The sequence below is a fragment of the Argopecten irradians genome, chromosome 6 (genome assembly GCF_041381155.1).
Source record: "Argopecten irradians isolate NY chromosome 6, Ai_NY, whole genome shotgun sequence".
Lineage (NCBI taxonomy): Eukaryota > Metazoa > Mollusca > Bivalvia > Pectinida > Pectinidae > Argopecten > Argopecten irradians.
Genome location: NC_091139.1, coordinates 47,510,777 through 47,532,196, shown reverse-complemented (window position 1 = coordinate 47,532,196; position 21,420 = coordinate 47,510,777). Strand labels below are relative to the sequence as shown.

The following is a 21,420-nucleotide window of genomic DNA, read 5'->3' as shown; positions in this document are numbered from 1 at the left end:
ATCAATGTAACTACCTACTGTTGGTTTCTATTACTGCCCCATCAACAACTACAATAGGCAATGTAACTACCTATTGTTGGTTTCTATTACTGCCCCATCAATGTAACTACCTATTGTTGGTTTCTATTACAGCCCCATCAATGTAACTACCTACTGTTGGTTTCTATTACTGCCCCATCAACAACTACAATAGGCAATGTAACTACCTACTGTTGGTTTCTATTACAGCCCCATCAACAACTACAATAGGCAATGTAACTACCTACTGTTGGTTTCTATTACTGCCCCATCAATGTAACTACCTACTGTTGGTTTCTATTACAGCCCCATCAACAACTACAATAGGCAATGTAACTACCTATTGTTGGTTTCTATTACAGCCCCATCAACAACTACAATAGGCAATGTAACTACCTATTGTTGGTTTCTATTACTGCCCCATCAATGTAACTACCTACTGTTGGTTTCTATTACTGCCCCATCAATGTAACTACCTACTGTTGGTTTCTATTACTGCCCCATCAATGTAACTACCTACTGTTGGTTTCTATTACAGCCCCATCAACAACTACAATAGGCAATGTAACTACCTATTGTTGGTTTCTATTACTGCCCCATCAATGTAACTACCTACTGTTGGTTTCTATTACTGCCCCATCAATGTAACTACAATAGGCAATGTAACTACCTATTGTTGGTTTCTATTTACAGCCCCATCAATGTAACTACCTACTGTTGGTTTCTATTACAGCCCCATCAATGTAACTACCTACTGTTGGTTTGTATTAGGCCCCTTCAATGTAACTACCTACTGTTTGGTTTCTATAAATGCATTAACAACTACAATAGGCAATGTAACTACCTATTGTTGGTTTCTATTACAGCCCCATCAACAACTACAATAGGCAATGTAACTACCTACTGTTGGTTTCTATTACTGCCCCATCAACATCTACAATAGGCAATGTAACTACCTACTGTTGGTTTCTATTACTGCCCCATCAATAACTACAATAGGCAATGTAACTAACCTAACAAGCTATTTAAAATAACCACAACCTTTTTTCTTGGCCCCACAATACTACATTACTGAGCCTATTTCATAAATATTTGCTAAAAAGACCTTAACTTTAAACTGTCCATAACATTTAGCATTCACACAGAAGTTAAGATACTGTTTTTGAGATTTTTTCTTCTGTAATGCTAGTCTGAGATGGAGAGTTTTTAAATTAAAGAAATTTGTTATGTTAGGAAAGTTGATCACATTGAGTTCTGTTGATTAAAGAATTTTGTTATGCTAGGAAAGTTGATCATATTGAGTTCTGTTAATTAAAGAATTTTGTTATGTTAGGAAAGTTGATCACATTGAGATCTGTTAATTAAAGAATTTTGTTATGCTTGGAAAGTTGATCACATTGAGTTCTGTTAATTAAAGATTTTTGTTTGTGTTAGAAAAATTGATCACATTGAGTTCTGTTAATTTTTTAGAAATAATTTCTGTATGTCTAGAAATCAAAGAAAGGTTTTGAATGTCGGTTTGATTTGTCCTGTGAAGGAATTGATCATCTACAAATAGTCAGGGGAGATAACCTTCACAGACTTCAAGTCAGGTTTGAACTCTGACCTGACCTCCAGCTTACAGCCAGAGATGACATTCGGACTTCAGGTAAAGATGTGAACTTTGATCTAACCTTCAGCTTACAGTCAGAGATGACATTCGAACTTCAGGTAAAGATGTGAACTTTGACCTGACCTTTAGCTTTCAGCCAGAGATGACATTCGGACTTCAGGTACAGATAAGAACTTTGACCTGACCTTCAGCTTACAGCTAGAGATGACATTCGGACTTCAGGGACAGGTTTGTAACCAGATGGCAGATTAACTTCTGTTGTAAGAGACTTACAGCACCATAGCATTCTCAGACGTACGTTGATTGATGACATTGGTGTTCTGAAAGGTCAAATGGTCAGAAATTGTAAGCTACAATGAAAAGTATTTTAAATATCTCATGAATGTCTTCATGACAAGTGTCACTTTTGCCAGTAGTAAAATTTTGTTCTTGTTTTGTAAATAAAAAAACTCTGGTGCTTGCAATATTAGTTGGAAGTAATTCAAAATATGCTAGACTTCTTTCAAATATTATCTTAGTGAAAGCAAACTTATCTGAACAGAGACGTTTAAACAATGGGTTATGGCAGGAGATATATCACGGTAAAGTCAAATAAAAGATACCACTGAGTGCCACCCATCAGAAATAGAAGTAAAATGTAAAATAAACACCTAGGGTAAGAAATAGACGTACCTGTAATGTGAAATACAAAGATACCTATTTTGGTTAGTAAAAAGTAGAAATAAATAGAGGATCTGTCATGAGTTTTCCTTCATATTAGATTTATGATACAAGTTTAGAATTTTTCATTTTTTGTAAGCTTTGGCAAGTAAAAAATGAAAAAATCGAAATGACTCATAAATCCAATATGAAGGGAAACAAATGATGCATTCTATTTATCATCTGACTAATATTTGCTTTTGTTTCTTCCCATTTGGAGTTTTCTGCCAAATGATCAATCCATCAATCAGTTGCGATTCGGACCGTTTCATGATCACTAGTAAACAAAAGTCGGTCAAGTACCAATGCGCCGTAAAAATAAGTGCGAAAATTAGTCAGTTTATTTAAAGCATGAATCTAGTTTTATTACGTACTTTTTTATCAAACCGTTACATGTAAATAATATTAATAACTGCATGAAGCTACGAATTCAATACAAGGAAAAATGTTGAAATCCATGTTGTAGCATATAAGCAACTAAACAAGCGACATTTTACATTATTATATCACTGGTGCTTTTGTTGTATTTTGATTGGCTGATATGGTTCTCAGAAGTATTCATCAACTGTGATATCAACCCCGAACCAGTAACCAGTGTCAAAAATAGATTGAGTGAATCTCCCTTTTGTTGTGACGTCATAATCACTTTTGACTTTGAGTCATACCCAAATATAGCGTAAAGGGAGTTTCCTAATCAGGATAATCTATTGTGATGTCATTATTATAGTCGGCAACATATACATGTATATATATATATATATGGCAGAGGCAACGGTGATCAACTGCAAACTTTAATTTATGGAAAAAGTTAAAGAATGCCAGATGGGCAGTTGATGCAGCCATCAAATAATCCGGCTCTACCAGTCTAAAACATAAGCAAGAAGCATTTGAATATTTACCATATACTGTACATGAAATGAATAAACTACTTTTGTAAAAAGTGCATTTGCAAATATCATCCTGTTTATTGTAGTCTTTTTATAAAGAGCCTTGTTAATATCCTGTAAATGTCATATAATGAAACAGTTATTGACCTATTTTCAGGTGGATACCACAAGTTATCAACCCTCCAAAGTGATATAACCCTCGGCCTCTGGCCTCGGGATATATAACTTACTTTGGTGGATAACTCACCGTATCCACCTGATAATAGGTTGATCATTGTACATTGTGAATTTTTCATGACGTCAGAGGTTGGCGTTTGGCGCGAAAACACATTCGCCTACAGTCATTCTCGATCAGTTGTCGGCATGCAGTAAAGTAGTACATATGGTGATGTCGTTCAATTCAGTTCAATGTAGTAAAAAGAAGGTTGTTTCCCACGCATAGAAATACGTACCATTCATCGCAATCAATCATTAATGCAAATAGGTTATATTACATGCAGGTAAAAAATAAAATTTTTGAAATGGCTTCATTGAATGAGAAAACACGGAAGTCATATGATAAAATGAAATATAAGATATCTTACCACCTAAGAAATACAGTGTAGACCTATCACCACGTTATATATATTCTATTTATTTCTAGTCCATACTTTTAATGTAGTCACTATGTATATAAAATGTTAACACTTTTGTTGCTGATTACAGGAGCTGTGAATCACCACAGTTAGTATGATCCTTCACCAAAAAACAAAGGAACTCTATTTCATGCAAAATGTGGGTTCTATTGGAGATGTTTCCTGACCTAATATGAAATAAACGTTTAAGTTAAAGGTAGGGTTAGAATGGTCAGTAGAGCATTCAACAAGCCATCTGCTGGCACAGTGTAAATTAAACAGAAATGGGATCAGATGTGAGCAGTTCTTCTCTGACAAATTATAAAACCTCCAAACACTGTATAGTTGTGTCATCCATCAGTGATTAAAACCGTGAATCCATCGAAACAAGTAACCAACACCCATGCATTAAATCTGAGTTAATATATAAACCACCACTATGTAAGTTGGTGTGAAGAGAAATACCTTACCAACAACAAGGGCATTTACCAACTACACAACTGTATGATGTTAAAATAATGTTTAAAATTAGAAAAAAAAAACCATTACATTAATGATAATATAGCTTTATACTAACACATACTTTCCTTATTCTCCCACCAACACTAACACACACTTTCCTTATTCTCCCACCAACACTAACACATACTTTCCTTATTCTCCCACCAACACTAATACACACTTTCCTTATTCTCCCACCAACACTAACACATACTTCTTTCCTTATTCTCCACCAAAACTAACACATACTTTCCTGATTCTCCCACCAACACTAACTCACACTTTCCTTAATCTCCCACCAACACTAACACATACTTTCCTTATTCTCCCACTAACACTAACACACACTTTCCTTATTCTCCCACTAACACTAACACACACTTTCCTTATTCTCCCACCAACACTAACACACACTTTCCTTATTCTCCCACCAACACTAACACACACTTTCCTTATTCTCCCACCAACACTAACACACACTTTCCTTATTCTCCCACCAACACTAACACATACTTCTTTCCTTATTCTCCCACCAACACTAACACACACTTTCCTTATTCTCCCACCAACACTAACACATACTTCTTTCCTTATTCTCCCACCAACACTAACACATACTTTCCTTATTCTCCCACCAACACTAACACACACTTTCCTTATTCTCCCACCAACACTAACACACACTTTCCTTATTCTCCCACCAACACTAACACACACTTTCCTTATTCTCCCACCAACACTAACACACACTTTCCTTATTCTCCCACCAACACTAACACACACTTTCCTTATTCTCCCACCAACACTAACACATACTTCTTTCCTTATTCTCCCACCAACACTAACACACACTTTCCTTATTCTCCCACCAACACTAACACATACTTCTTTCCTTATTCTCCCACCAACACTAACACATACTTTCCTTATTCTCCCACCAACACTAACACACACTTTTCTTATTCTCCCACAACACTAACACACACTTTCCTTATTCTCCCACCAACACTAACACACACTTTCCTTATTCTCCCACCAACACTAACACACACATCTTTCCTTATTCTCCCACCAACACTAACACACACTTTCCTTATTCTCCCACCAACACTAACACATACTTCTTTCCTTATTCTCCCACCAACACTAACACATACTTTCCCTTCCTTATTCTCCCACCAACACTAACACATACTTTCCTTATTCTCCCACCAACACTAACACATACTTTCCTGATTCTCCCACCAACACTAACACATACTTCCTATTCTCCCACCAACACTAACACATACTTTCTTATTCTCCCACCAACACTAACACATACTTTCCTTATTCTCCCACCAACACTAACACACACTTTCCTTATTCTCCCACCAACACTAACACACACTTTCCTTATTCTCCCACCAACACTAACACACACTTTCCTTATTCTCCCACCAACACTAACACACACTTTCCTTATTCTCCTTATTCTCCCACCAACACTAACACACACTTTCCTTATTCTCCCACCAACACTAACACATACTTTCCTTATTCTCCCACCAACACTAACACATACTTCTTTCCTTATTCTCCCACCAACACTAACACACACTTTCCTTATTCTCCCACCAACACTAACACATACTTTCCTTATTCTCCCACCAACACTAACACACACTTTCCTTATTCTCCCACCAACACTAACACACACTTTCCTTATTCTCCCACCAACACTAACACACACTTTCCTTATTCTCCCACCAACACTAACACACACTTTCCTTATTCTCCCACCAACACTAACACACACTTTCCTTATTCTCCCACCAACACTAACACATACTTTCCTTATTCTCCCACCAACACTAACACATACTTTCCTTATTCTCCCACCAACACTAACACACACTTTCCTTATTCTCCCACCAACACTAACACATACTTTCCTTATTCTCCCACCAACACTAACACATACTTTCCTTATTCTCCCACCAACACTAACACATACTTTCCTTATTCTCCCACCAACACTAACACACACTTTCCTTATTCTCCCACCAACACTTACACATACTTTCCTTATTCTCCCACCAACACTAACACATACTTTCCTTATTCTCCCACCAACACTAACACACACTTTCCTTATTCTCCCACCAACACTAACACATACTTTCCTGATTCTCCCACCAACACTAACACATACTTCTTTCCTTATTCTCCCACCAACACTAACACACACACTTTCCTTATTCTACCACCAACACTTACACATACTTTCCTTATTCTCCCACCAACACTAACACATACTTTCCTTATTCTACCACCAACATTTACACATACTTTCCTTATTCTCCCACCAACACTAACACATACTTTCCTTATTCTCCCACCAACACTAACACATACTTTCCTTATTCTCCCACCAACACTAACACACACTTTCCTTATTCTCCCACCAACACTTACACATACTTTCCTTATTCTCCCACCAACACTAACACATACTTTCCTTATTCTCCCACCAACACTAACACACACTTTCCTTATTCTCCCACCAACACTAACACATACTTTCCTGATTCTCCCACCAACACTAACACATACTTCTTTCCTTATTCCTCCCACCAACACTAACACACACACTTTCCTTATTCTACCACCAACACTTACACATACTTTCCTTATTCTCCCACCAACACTAACACATACTTTCCTTATTCTACCACCAACATTTACACATACTTTCCTTATTCTCCCACCAACACTAACACATACTTTCCTTATTCTCCCACCAACACTAACACATACTTTCCTTATTCTCCCACCAACACTAACACATACTTTCCTTATTCTCCCACCAACACTAACACATACTTTCATTATTCTACCAGCAACACCAACAGATACTTTCCTTATTCTCCCAACAACACTAACAGATATTTTGCTTATTTTCAGACAAAACTTTTATAAAATCATGGAAGGTTTAAAACTGAGTACTAGTATGTGTAAGTAGTCTAGATTACAGTAAACTAAAGGGATAAACATCCACATCTTTTTAGAGGTATATCTTTTATAGCATGTTTTGTAAACCTCTTCAAAGAATACATACTTACTACAGGGTAACTTCCCAAAACCGAGCACAGATGTGAAGAACGAAATTAATTCCTTTTTATTGATAGTAATTAAAACTTCCCAAAACTGCCCTGAGGTGTGTACACGGCTGTGAGGGCTAAAGAGGTGATGTAATTGATAAGTCATGTGTATTGTTTAGATATTTAACGAATTGAAGAATGGGACTGAAGGCCAACCACGCGGTTTGTTTACTATTTGACAACACGTAGAGCTAGTAAAGATATAATTTCGTATTCAATTTTGAGGCCTCACATAGGTTGTTTTTAGTTGTTGTAAAATCGTACATTCCCTGTATGAAGAAGCTGAAGCCATATATTGCTTTAGAAAATGACCATGTCACATTAGACCGGCATCGACAGTATCATGTGCACCCTTAATGAGCCCGTATGTTACCGCAAAGATGAAGGGATTGGTAGCCTACTGTATGTAGGTCAGTACAGATGAGCATCCCCAAGAATATTCACACAATTATAACGTTATTGAGAGGTAACAAAGTCAAGATTGTTGCTTTTCATTCATTTTAAACATATAAATAAATCCGGAGCATGATGATCAATATTCGGTTCACTTCTCCAAATCGAACCCTCTTTAAACCGGCTTAAATTTTATGCACCGACCATGATCGGTTTAGGGAAGTTCCACTGTATATACCCACATGTATCTTATAAACACTGACATGAGCCTGAGGTATGGAACTTTTACCTGTCTGTAACACCCGTGTAATTATTATTAGTAGTTGTGATAAACATCTAGCTTATAAGACAGGATGATCAAGTCAATAGCGGGTTATGGTAGATATTGAAGTTTGCCTTATTATAACCTACCTCTTTGTTAGATCTGTTGATATCTGTTCCAGGGTCCGTCCCTTGGTCTCAGGTACAAACAGAAAAATAAATCCAATGGATATTACACAGATCAGACTGAAGAGGAAAAAGGTCAAGGACACGCCCAGCTCACCTGAAGGTCAAAGGGCAAAATATTATACTTCTATACACATAATAGATTATCAGCAGGACAATATATATAATGGTGGTATAATTATTGAATAAAAATATGTCTGTTATATAAGTTATATACAGTCCCTATAGACAGACAAACATTATCTAACTATAATTAAATATGTCTGTTATATAAGTTATATACAGTCCCTATAGACAGACAAACATTATCTAACTATAATTAAATATGTCTGTTATATAAGTTATATACAGTCCCTATAGACAGACAAACATTATCTAACTATAATTAAATATGTCTGTTATATAAGTTATATATACAGTCCCTATAGACATACAAACATTATTAAACTATAATTAAATATGTCTGTTATATAAGTTATATACAGTCCCTATAGACAGAAGACAAACATTATCTAACTATAATTAAATATGTCTGTTATATAAGTTATATACAGTCCCTATAGACATACAAACATTATCTAACTATAATTAAATATGTCTGTTATATAAGTTATATACAGTCCCTATAGACAGACAAACATTATCTAACTATAATTAAATATGTCTGTTATATAAGTTATATACAGTCCCTATAGACATACAAACATTATCTAACTATAATTAAATATGTCTGTTATATAAGTTATATACAGTCCCTATAGACATACAAACATTATCTAACTATAATTAAATATGTCTGTTATATAAGTTATACAGTCCCTATAGACAGACAAACATTATCTAACTATAATTAAATATGTCTGTTATATAAGTTATATACAGTCCACATAGATACAGTCCCTATAGACATACAACAAACATTATCTAACTATAATTAAATATGTCTGTTATATAAGTTATATACAGTCCCTATAGACAGACAAACATTATCTAACTATAATTAAATATGTCTGTTATATAAGTTATACAGTCCCTATAGACATACAAACATTATCTAACTATAATTAAATATGTCTGTTATATAAGTTATATACAGTCCCTATAGACATACAAACATTATCTAACTATAATTAAATATGTCTGTTATATAAGTTATATACAGTCCCTATAGACAGACAAACATTATCTAACTATAATTAAATATGTCTGTTTTATAAGTTATATACAGTCCATATAGACATACAAACATTATCTAACTATAATTAAATATGTCTGTTATATAAGTTATATACAGCTCCCTATAGACAGACAAACATTATCTAACTATAATTAAATATGTCTGTTATATAAGTTATATACAGTCCCTATAGACAGACAAACATTATCTAACTATAATTAAATATGTCTGTTATATAAGTTATATACAGTCCCTATAGACAGACAAACATTATCTAACTATAATTAAATATGTCTGTTTTATAAGTTATACAGTCCCTATAGACAGACAAACATTATCTAACTATAATTAAATATGTCTGTTATATAAGTTATATACAGTCCCTATAGACATACAAACATTATCTAACTATAATTAAATATGTCTGTTATATAAGTTATACAGTCCCTATAGACATACAAACATTATCTAACTATAATTAAATATGTCTGTTATATAAGTTATATACAGTCCACATAGACATACAAACATTATCTAACTATAATTAAATATGTCTGTTATATAAGTTATATACAGTCCCTATAGACATACAAACATTATCTAACTATAATTAAATATGTCTGTTATATAAGTTATATACAGTCCCTATAGACATACAAACATTATCTAACTATAATTAAATATGTCTGTTATATAAGTTATATACAGTCCATATAGACATACAAACATTATCAAACTATAATTAACTGTCAACCTGATACAAACCAATCACACTGAGAAATGCAGACGACACGACCATATTTGTGCCCCAGTTGAGGACTGTTGTAATACCAATAGCTCGTCCCTTTAATGAGGACGGGAAAATCTCACTGAGCACCAGCCATGTCACTGTTTCAAAAATAGAATTTAAAGGTTAGAGGTCATCAAAATAAAAGGTCAAGGTCAAGATACTGCAAATACCATATTGCACATATCAGTTATACAGTAAATAATGTGTGACACAACAAAGTGAATTATAAATAACATTTTGGTGTTACTTAAGCATTAAATTGCCTTCCTGGAGGATTTATGGCCTATAGTTTGCAGACAAATTGACTAACTGGCGTTTTCTGTAATGTACAGTGTTATCGCTATTACCAAATCAAATTCCCCACTGCCCCTGTCAGTGGAGCCTCTTCTTGTGACATCTCTGACGTCATAAGAACCCCCGACATCATTCGTGGTAAAAAAATAAGTTATGGTAATATCATAAAATCACCAGTACACTTCCAACATTTAAATCAATGTGTGCCATCTTTAGTATATTCAACATTTTTAAAATCATAACTAAAACAGTTGTTGTGAATAACAATTGGGGTTTTTCATTCAGGTATCATGCAATTACACAGAAAAATTGCCCATTGCGTTCAGAACGAAGTCACAATACATGAGAAATGGTTAAAACTAACAAGAGCTGTGTGAGAAGAGAAAAGCTCCCCTCTGGAATTTTGTTGATTTAAATCAGGTTCCTTGTAATTTACCAGTATCTTAAAATATAGCAATTTCATTACATAACTTAACTTTTCAGCCAATTCTCAAAATTTAGCAGTTTCCCCCTTTCAGTGATTGTCAATACCCATTTATAATCCTAAATGATTGTAGAAATGAATGTCATTTGTTACAGATAACAGTATTACATCACTTGCACCAAAACCTTAACCTGGCTGCTTCAGTCTATTGAGCCTCTTGAAATTCTGAAAATCCAGCATTTTTTCTCCTCTCAGTAATTTCCATACCCATCACAACAATTATAATCCAAAATGATTGTAGAAATCAACGTCATTTGTGACAGAAAACAGTATTACATCACTTGAACCAAAACCTATACCTTGCTATAGGGCCTCTTGAAATTTTCAAAATCCAGCATTTGGCTCCTTTAAATGATTGTCCACACCCATAGCAACAATTATAATCCAAACTGACTGTAGAAATCAATGCTTGATGTGACAGATAACAGTTTTTCAACACTTACACCAAAACCTTAACCTGAGATTTCCAATGCCGACTCTAGATATGAGTGAATCCATAAGCCCCCCTTTCTTCGAGAGGCGAGCTAAAAATTGTTCCAAATGGGAAAAAAGGTACAATATTGAACACAGAAAAAGTCATGTAAAATGGTTTATAAGGTTGATTTACCTGGTCCAAAACCGATAGCGTAAGCAGCTACGAATGTCATTAGGGCTATAAATGCCACCACTCGCCCGGCCTTGTCCCCGTGCACCAGGGGTGTGTCCTCAGTGGAGTTGGTTATGTTTGGGTTAGTCAGGTTAGTGACCACATGTGATTGGTTGTATAAAAGGTTTTGATGGTTTGACCCCAGCACACACTCCTCACTTTCCATACAGGTCTCTTTCTGAAGTTTGTGATTCTGAAGGTGGGTTACAAGCCCCAGACACAAGATGGCGATGCCCATCAATACAGCACCGGTCAGGAGGAACTTCCGTCTGCCCCACTTATCCACACTTAGTAACGCTATCACAGTCATAACCACCTGGTCCATTGAATAAGAGGTTAGTGTGAATATTAACATGTAATAAACTTTCCTAAACTCAACATGGCTACACCTCTTTATAGAGAATTTCTTTTGGTTAATTTGCTGAAATATCTAATATATGACCTTTGGCTATTATTTTATATTTAAGTTTAATGCAGTTTGAAATACATGCATATAAACAAAATCTAATTAAGATTTAGTATGATTGAAACTGACCTTAACAACCCCTAGACCTACAGTTGCCAAGGTAGCGGCAGAATGGGAGCCGAAGCCTACAGCCTCAAATATCGTGGGTGCATAATACAGCACATTGGGCTGGCCTGTAAACTGCTGGAAGAAGACTAGGCCTGCCCCAATCAGCATCCGGCCTCTCATATTCTCAGTACTGCTACACAGATTACAACAGGTCTGGTTCTTGGAAGGTAAAGAAAACAGCTTCATATAAGGAGATAAACAAAACAGCTTCAAATAGGGAGGTAATTAAAACAGCTTCAAATGGCGAAGTACAGAAAACTACTTTTTTTCAATGTAAGATTTTTTAGATAGAGATTAACACTGCACAATAGTGATGGCTGAATATATTTTAATATTCAAACAATGGGATAATAAAAACATCTTCCAGTAGCTATAACAACAGGTTTTTGCCTTTGAAATAAGAAAAGTCTTCATACAAATATATTACTGTGGTAAAATTCGGGTGTTAAAACTGAATGAATCCTTATAAGAGCAGTAAAATGACATTAAAAGCAAGCACATGTAGAGAGGTTTTCTATTTCATCTCAATTTAAGTTGGTTTTCCTTGATATATGTAAGTTCTGATATACTTACCAGTTCCCCAGCTATAGACAGTTTCATGGCATTGATCTCTTTGTCGACATCTCTGCCTCTCAGCTTCATTAAAACTTCCTGGGCCTAAATACCAAAACATTCATAGTATCAAGTATTTCATACAAAGCTAATTCTCAATTATAATTGTTCATTGTGTTCCTTGACCTCATAAATATGTTGTTTTAAGATGAAATACATGATGATAATAATTAACGGCCGATTTTGATTATGGTAACGTTTGACTATGAACTGACCTTTGTCTCCTGTCGTGACAACATGAGAAAGCGAGGACTCTTCGGCAGGAACATCATACCAACACCTTGTACAACGGCTGGAATAGCTGACAGACCGAACATGTACCGCCTGTGGACAAACAGACAATATCAACCAACGTAATGACAGACAGACCAAACATGTACAACCTGTAGACAAACGGACAATATCAACCAATGTAATGACAGACAGACAGACCAAACATGTACCACCTGTGGACAAACAGACAATTTCAACCAATGTAATGACAGACAGACCAAACATGTACCCACCTGTGTACAAACAGACAATATCGACCAATGGAATGACAGACAGACCAAACATGTACTACCTGTAAAAAAACAGACAATATCGACCAATGTAATGACAGACAGACCAAACATGTACCACCTGTTGACAAACAGACAATATCAACCAATGTAATGATAGACAGACCAAACATGTACCACCTGTGGACAAACAGACAATATCAACCAATGTAATGACAGACAGACCAAACATGTACCACCTGTAGACAAACAGACAATATCAACCAATGTAATGACAGACAGAACAAATATGTACAGCCAGTATATATAAAGACAATATCAACCAATGAAATGACAGATAGACCAAACATGTACCACCTGTAGATAAACAGACAATATCAACCAGTGTAATGACAGACAGACCAAACATGTACCACCTGTAGATAAACAGATAATATCAACCAATGTAATGACTGACAGACCAAACATGTACTACCTGTAGACAAACAGACAATATCAACCAATGTAATGACAGACAGACCAAATATGTACAGCCAGTGGATATACAGACAATATCAACCAATGGAATGACAGACAGACCAAACATGTACCACCTGTAGACAAACAGACAATATCAACCAATGTAATGACAGACAGACCAAATATGTACAGCCAGTGGATAAACAGACAATATTAACCAATGGAATGAAAGACAGACCAAACATGTACCACCTGTAGATAACAGACTATATCAACCAATGGAATGACAGACAGACCAAACATGTACCACCTGTGGACAAACAGACAATTTCAACCAATGTAATGACAGACAGACCAAACATGTACCCACCTGTGTACAAACAGACAATATCGACCAATGGAATGACAGACAGACCAAACATGTACCATCTGTAAAAAACAGACAATATCGACCAATGGAATGACAGACAGACCAAACATGTACTACCTGTAGATAAACAGACAATATCAACCAATGTAATGACAGACAGACCAAACATGTACCACCTGTTGACAAACAGACAATATCAACCAATGTAATGATAGACAGACCAAACATGTACTACCTGTAGATAAACAGACAATATCAACCAATGTAATGACAGACAGACCAAACATGTACCACCTGTGGACAAACAGACAATATCAACCAATGTAATGACAGACAGACCAAACATGTACCACCTGTGGACAAACAGACAATATCAACCAATGTAATGACAGACAGACCAAATATGTACAGCCAGTATATATAAAGACAATATCAACCAATGAAATGACAGATAGACCAAACATCTACCACCTGTAGATAAACAGACAATATCAACCAATGTAATGACAGACAGACCAAACATGTACCACCTGTGGACAAACAGACAATATCAACCAATGTAATGACAGACAGACCAAACATGTACCACCTGTGGACAAACAGACAATATCAACCAATGTAATGACAGACAGACCAAACATGTACCACCTGTAGATAAACAGACAATATCAACCAATGTAATGACAGACATACCAAACATGTACCACCTGTAGACAAACAGACAATATCAACCAATATAATGACAGACAGACCAAACATGTACCACCTGTGGACAAACAGACAATATCAACCAATGTAATGACAGACAGACCAAATATGTACAGCCAGTGGATATACAGACAATATCAACCAATGAAATGACAGATAGACCAAACATGTACCACCTGTAGATAAGCAGACAATATCAACCAATGTAATGACAGACAGACCAAACATGTACCACTTGTAGATAAACAGACAATATCAACCAATGTAATGACAGACAGACCAAATATGTAGAGCCAGTGGATATACAGACAATATCAACCAATGTAATGACAGACAGACCAAATATCTACCACCTGTGGACATACAGACAATATCAACCAATGTAATGACAGACAGACCAAATATGTAGAGCCAGTGGATATACAGACAATATCAACCAATGTAATGACAGACAGACCAAATATGTACCACCTGTGGACAAACAGACAATATCAACCAATGTAATGACCAACAGATCATATATGTACCACCTGTAGACAAACAGACAATATCAACCAATGGAATGACCGACAGACCAAATATGTACAGCCAGTGGATATACAGACAATATCAACCAATGGAATGACAGACAGACCAAACATGTACCGCCTGTAGACAAACAGACAATATCGACCAATGTAATGACAGACAGACCAAACATGTACCACCTGTAGACAAACAGACAATATCAACCAATGGAATGACCGACAGACCAAATATGTACAGCCAGTGGATATACAGACAATATCAACCAATGGAATGACAGACAGACCAAACATGTACCGCCTGTAGACAAACAGACAATATCGACCAATGTAATGACAGACAGACCAAACATGTACCACCTGTTGACAAACAGACAATATCAACCAATGGAATGACAGACAGACCAAATATGTACAGCCAGTGGATATACAGACAATATCGACCAATGGAATGCCAGACAGACCAAACATGTACCACCTGTAGATAAACAGACAATATCAACCAATGTAATGACAGACAGAGCAAACATGTACCACCTGTGGACAAACAGACAATATCAACCAATGGAATGACAGACAGACCAAATATGTACAGCCAGTGGATATACAGACAATATTAACCAATGCAATGACAGACAGACCAAATATGTACAGCCAGTGGATATACAGACAATATCAACCAATATAATGACAGACAGACCAAATATGTACCACCTGTGGACAAACAGACAATATCAACCAATGAAATGACAGACAGACCAAAAATGTACAGCCAGCGGATAAACAGACAATATCAACCAATGAAATGACAGACAGACCAAACATGTACCACCTGTAGATAACAGACTATATCAACCAATGGAATGACAGACAGACAAAACATGTACCACCTGTGGACAAACAGACAATTTCAACCAATGTAATGACAGACAGACCAAACATGTACCCACCTGTGTACAAACAGACAATATCGACCAATGGAATGACAGACACACCAAACATGTACCATCTGTAAAAAAAATCGGACAATATCGACCAATGGAATGACAGACAGACCAAACATGTACTACCTGTAGATAAACAGACAATATCAACCAATGTAATGACAGACAGACCAAACATGTACCACCTGTAGATAAACAGACAATATCAACCAATGTAATGACAGACAGACCAAATATGTACCACCTGTGGACAAACAGACAATATCAACCAATGTAATAACAGACAGATCAAACATGTACCACCTGTAGACAAACAGACAATATCAACCAATGTAATGACAGGCAGAGCAAAAATGTACCACCTGTGGACAAACAGACAATATCAACCAATGAAATGACAGATAGACCAAATATGTACCACCTGTAGACAAACAGACAATATCAACCAATGTAATGACAGACGGATATACAGACAATATCAACCAATGTAATGACAGATAGACCAAACATGTACCACCTGTGTACAAACAGACAATATCAACCAATGTAATGACAGACAGACCAAACATGTACCACCTGTGGACAATCAGACAATATCAACCAATGGAATGACAGACAGACCAAATATGTACAGCCAGTGGATATACAGACAATATCAACCAATGTAATGACAGACAGACCAAATATGTACAGCCAGTGGATATACAGACAATATCAACCAATATAATGACAGACAGACCAAATATGTACCACCTGTGGACAAACAGACAATATCAACCAATGGAATGACAGACAGACCAAAAATGTACAGCCAGTGGATAAACAGACAATATCAACCAATGAAATGACAGACAGACCAAACATGTACCACCTGTAGATAACAGACTATATCAACCAATGGAATGACAGACAGACCAAACATGTACCACCTGTGGACAAACAGACAATTTCAACCAATGTAATGACAGACAGACCAAACATGTACCCACCTGTGTACAAACAGACAATATCGACCAATGGAATGACAGACACACCAAACATGTACCATCTGTAAAAAAAATCAGACAATATCGACCAATGGAATGACAGACAGACCAAACATGTACTACCTGTAGATAAACAGACAATATCAACCAATGTAATGACAGACAGACCAAACATGTACCACCTGTAGATAAACAGACAATATCAACCAATGTAATGACAGACAGACCAAACATGTACCACCTGTAGATAAACAGACAATATCAACCAATGTAATGACAGACAGACCAAACATGTACCACCTGTAGATAAACAGACAATATCAACCAATGGAATGACAGATAGACCAAATATGTACAGCCAGTGGATATACAGACAATATCAACCAATGAAATGACAGACAGATCAAACAAGTACCGCCTGTGTACAAACAGACAATATCAACCAATGGAACGACAGACAGACCAAAAATGTACAGCCAGTGGATAAACAGACAATATTAACTAATGGAATGACAGACAGACCAAACATGTATCACCTGTAGACAAACAGACAATATCAACCAATGGAATGACAGACAGACCAAAAATGTACAGCCAGTGGTTAAACAGACAATATCAACCAATGGAATGACCGACAGACCGAACATGTACCACCTGTGGAAAACATACAATATCAACCAATGTAATGACAGACAGACCAAACATGTACCACCTGTGGACAATCAGACAATATCAACCAATGGAATGACAGACAGACCAAATATGTACAGCCAGTGGATATACAGACAATATCAACCAATGTAATGACAGACAGACCAAATATGTACAGCCAGTGGATATACAGACAATATCAACCAATATAATGACAGACAGACCAAATATGTACCACCTGTGGACAAACAGACAATATCAACCAATGGAATGACAGACAGACCAAAAATGTACAGCCAGTGGATAAACAGACAATATCAACCAATGAAATGACAGACAGACCAAACATGTACCACCTGTAGATAACAGACTATATCAACCAATGGAATGACAGACAGACCAAACATGTACCACCTGTGGACAAACAGACAATTTCAACCAATGTAATGACAGACAGACCAAACATGTACCCACCTGTGTACAAACAGACAATATCGACCAATGGAATGACAGACACACCAAACATGTACCATCTGTAAAAAAAATCAGACAATATCGACCAATGGAATGACAGACAGACCAAACATGTACTACCTGTAGATAAACAGACAATATCAACCAATGTAATGACAGACAGACCAAACATGTACCACCTGTAGATAAACAGACAATATCAACCAATATAATGACAGACAGACCAAACATGTACCACCTGTAGATAAACAGACAATATCAACCAATGTAATGACAGACAGACCAAACATGTACCACCTGTAGATAAACAGACAATATCAACCAATGGAATGACAGATAGACCAAATATGTACAGCCAGTGGATATACAGACAATATCAACCAATGAAATGACAGACAGATCAAACAAGTACCGCCTGTGTACAAACAGACAATATCAACCAATGGAACGACAGACAGACCAAAAATGTACAGCCAGTGGATAAACAGACAATATTAACTAATGGAATGACAGACAGACCAAACATGTATCACCTGTAGACAAACAGACAATATCAACCAATGGAATGACAGACAGACCAAAAATGTACAGCCAGTGGTTAAACAGACAATATCAACCAATGGAATGACCGACAGACCGAACATGTACCACCTGTGGAAAACATACAATATCAACCAATGTAATGACAGACAGACCAAACATGTACCATCTGTGGATAAACAGACAATATCAACCAATGTAATGACAGACAGACCAAACATGTACCACCTGTAGATAAACAGACAATATCAACCAATGTAATGACAGACAGACCAAACATGTACTACCTGTAGATAAACAGACAATATCAACCAATGTAATGACAGACAGACCAAATATGTACCACCTGTGGACAAACAGACAATATCAACCAATGTAATGACAGATAGACCAAACATGTACCACCTGTAGACAAACAGACAATATCAACCAATGTAATGACAGACAGACCAAACATGTACCACCTGTAGACAAACAGACAATATCAACCAATGTAATGACAGACAGACCAAACATGTACCACCTGTGGACAAACAGACAATATCAACCAATGGAATGACCGACAGACCAAATACGTACCACCTGTGGACAAACAGACAATATCAACCTGTACTACCTGTAGATAATTAAATAGACAATATCAAATTCAGTTAATGTGTTCTCAACTTATCATCCGGAAACTAAAAGGATTGGTGAACCAATACATGTTTATTAACAGTGACCTTTGTTGTTGACCTTTTGACCCCAAATTCAATCCCAAGCTGTATTTTCTCATATGCTACCATTGAAGTTTGATCAAAATAAGTTGAATTTTTCTCAAGTTATCGTCTGGAAACATATTTTTTAAAACAATCTTTTTTAAGTAATAAAGACATTTATAGTTGACCTTTTGACCCCAATTTCATCCCAAGGAGTGACCATATTCTATTGTCTTTTAAACTGAGTGTATCACATAGTGACAATCATACTAAACAGGAGAGGAGGAATTATCACAAAGGGCATTACGACGCTATACGCGAAGAACTAACCTCTGTCAACTGGCTAAACATCATTCAAGTTGAGGACATGTCAACGACCCAAGCATGGAATGTTCTTGTTGAAACCATAACTAAACTAATTGAAGATAAAATACCCGTAAACAAGACATCCCCAGTTAGGAAGCGTTGGAAGCCCCATCTTGACAACGAAGCCAAGCAGTCCATCCGACAAAAAAGGCGGAAGTGGGTCTGATACCTTTATTGTAAAACAGAAAGTAACTTTAAAGTGTATCAGAGAGCCAGGAACACTGCAACACGACAGATTCGACGTTCACACTATCATTATGAAAAGAAACTAGTGCAAGACATCAAAGATAACAGCAAGCTCTTTTGGAAATATGTCGGAGAAAAAACACGAACAGGAATGTCTATAACCAACGTGGTAAAAGCGGATGGTACACACACCACTAACCACTATGATACCGCCAATGAGCTGAATAACTACTTTGGATCAGTCTTTAACCCACCAGAAAGTGAAGATCAACCACACTTCCAAGTGAGACCATATCAAACAGAACTTCATGATATCGAATTCGACAGGAGTTTAATTGAAAAAACTATAAAGAAATTAAACCCTAATAAATCTCCAGGGCCTGATGTCTTTCATCCTAAACTTCTTGTTGAAACTTCAAATGAAATATCACAACCCTTGGAAATCATATTCAGGAAATCTTTAGACAAAGGGAAAATTCCAGACGACTGGCGAATTGCTAATGTGACTCCTTTATACAAGAGTGGGAACCACAACAAAGTGGAGAACTACCGTCCAATAAGTCTGACTTCAATCCCAGGCAAAATTCTCCAAAGAATCATTAGGGACAAACTCGTAATTCATATGGACGAGAACCATCTCTTCACAGAACATCAATATGGCTTTAGATCTGGCAAATCGTGTACTACCAACCTATTGGAGGTCCTTGAACATTGGGCAGAAGCCATAGATAAAGGGAGTAATGTCGACGCAATTTATATTGACTTCAGTAAAGCTTTTGATAAAGTCCCTCACAAACATCTACTTAAACAAGAGGCCCAGAGGGCCTGTATCGCTCACCTGGTTTGTAATGCCAAGTAATGTTCTGAATACAGGTTCATTGTTTCTTTTCTGAAGGAATTTTAATATTAACCTCTAAATCCCCTATTGGGCCCCACCCCTCCCGCCCCCAGGGGGTCAGAGTCAAAATTTATACAAGTTCTGTTCCCCTTCCCCCAAGGATGTTTATGGCCAAATTTGGTCACAATCCAAGCAAAACTCTAGGACAAGAAGTGATTTATAGGATTTACCTCTATTTCCCCTATTGGGCCCCACCCGTCCTGTCCTCAGGGGGCCAGAGTC

General features: G+C 36.5%; 1 protein-coding gene across 1 annotated transcript in view; it reads right to left on the bottom strand.

Moving 5' to 3' along the window:
* Nucleotides 1-889: 889 nt before the first annotated feature.
* The window catches only part of LOC138326095 (solute carrier family 2, facilitated glucose transporter member 12-like), a 53,579-nt gene continuing 33,048 nt past the window's right edge, over nt 890-21,420 (bottom strand). The window contains exons 8-14 of the mRNA XM_069272234.1: nt 13,107-13,215; nt 12,853-12,936; nt 12,241-12,438; nt 11,667-12,021; nt 10,257-10,379; nt 8,279-8,411; nt 890-1,950 (exon numbers count right to left, since the gene is read on the bottom strand). Of these exons, the coding sequence (XP_069128335.1) occupies nt 1,818-1,950; nt 8,279-8,411; nt 10,257-10,379; nt 11,667-12,021; nt 12,241-12,438; nt 12,853-12,936; nt 13,107-13,215 (1,135 nt within the window). The 3' untranslated portion in view covers nt 890-1,817. The remainder of the gene's footprint in view (nt 1,951-8,278; nt 8,412-10,256; nt 10,380-11,666; nt 12,022-12,240; nt 12,439-12,852; nt 12,937-13,106; nt 13,216-21,420) is intronic.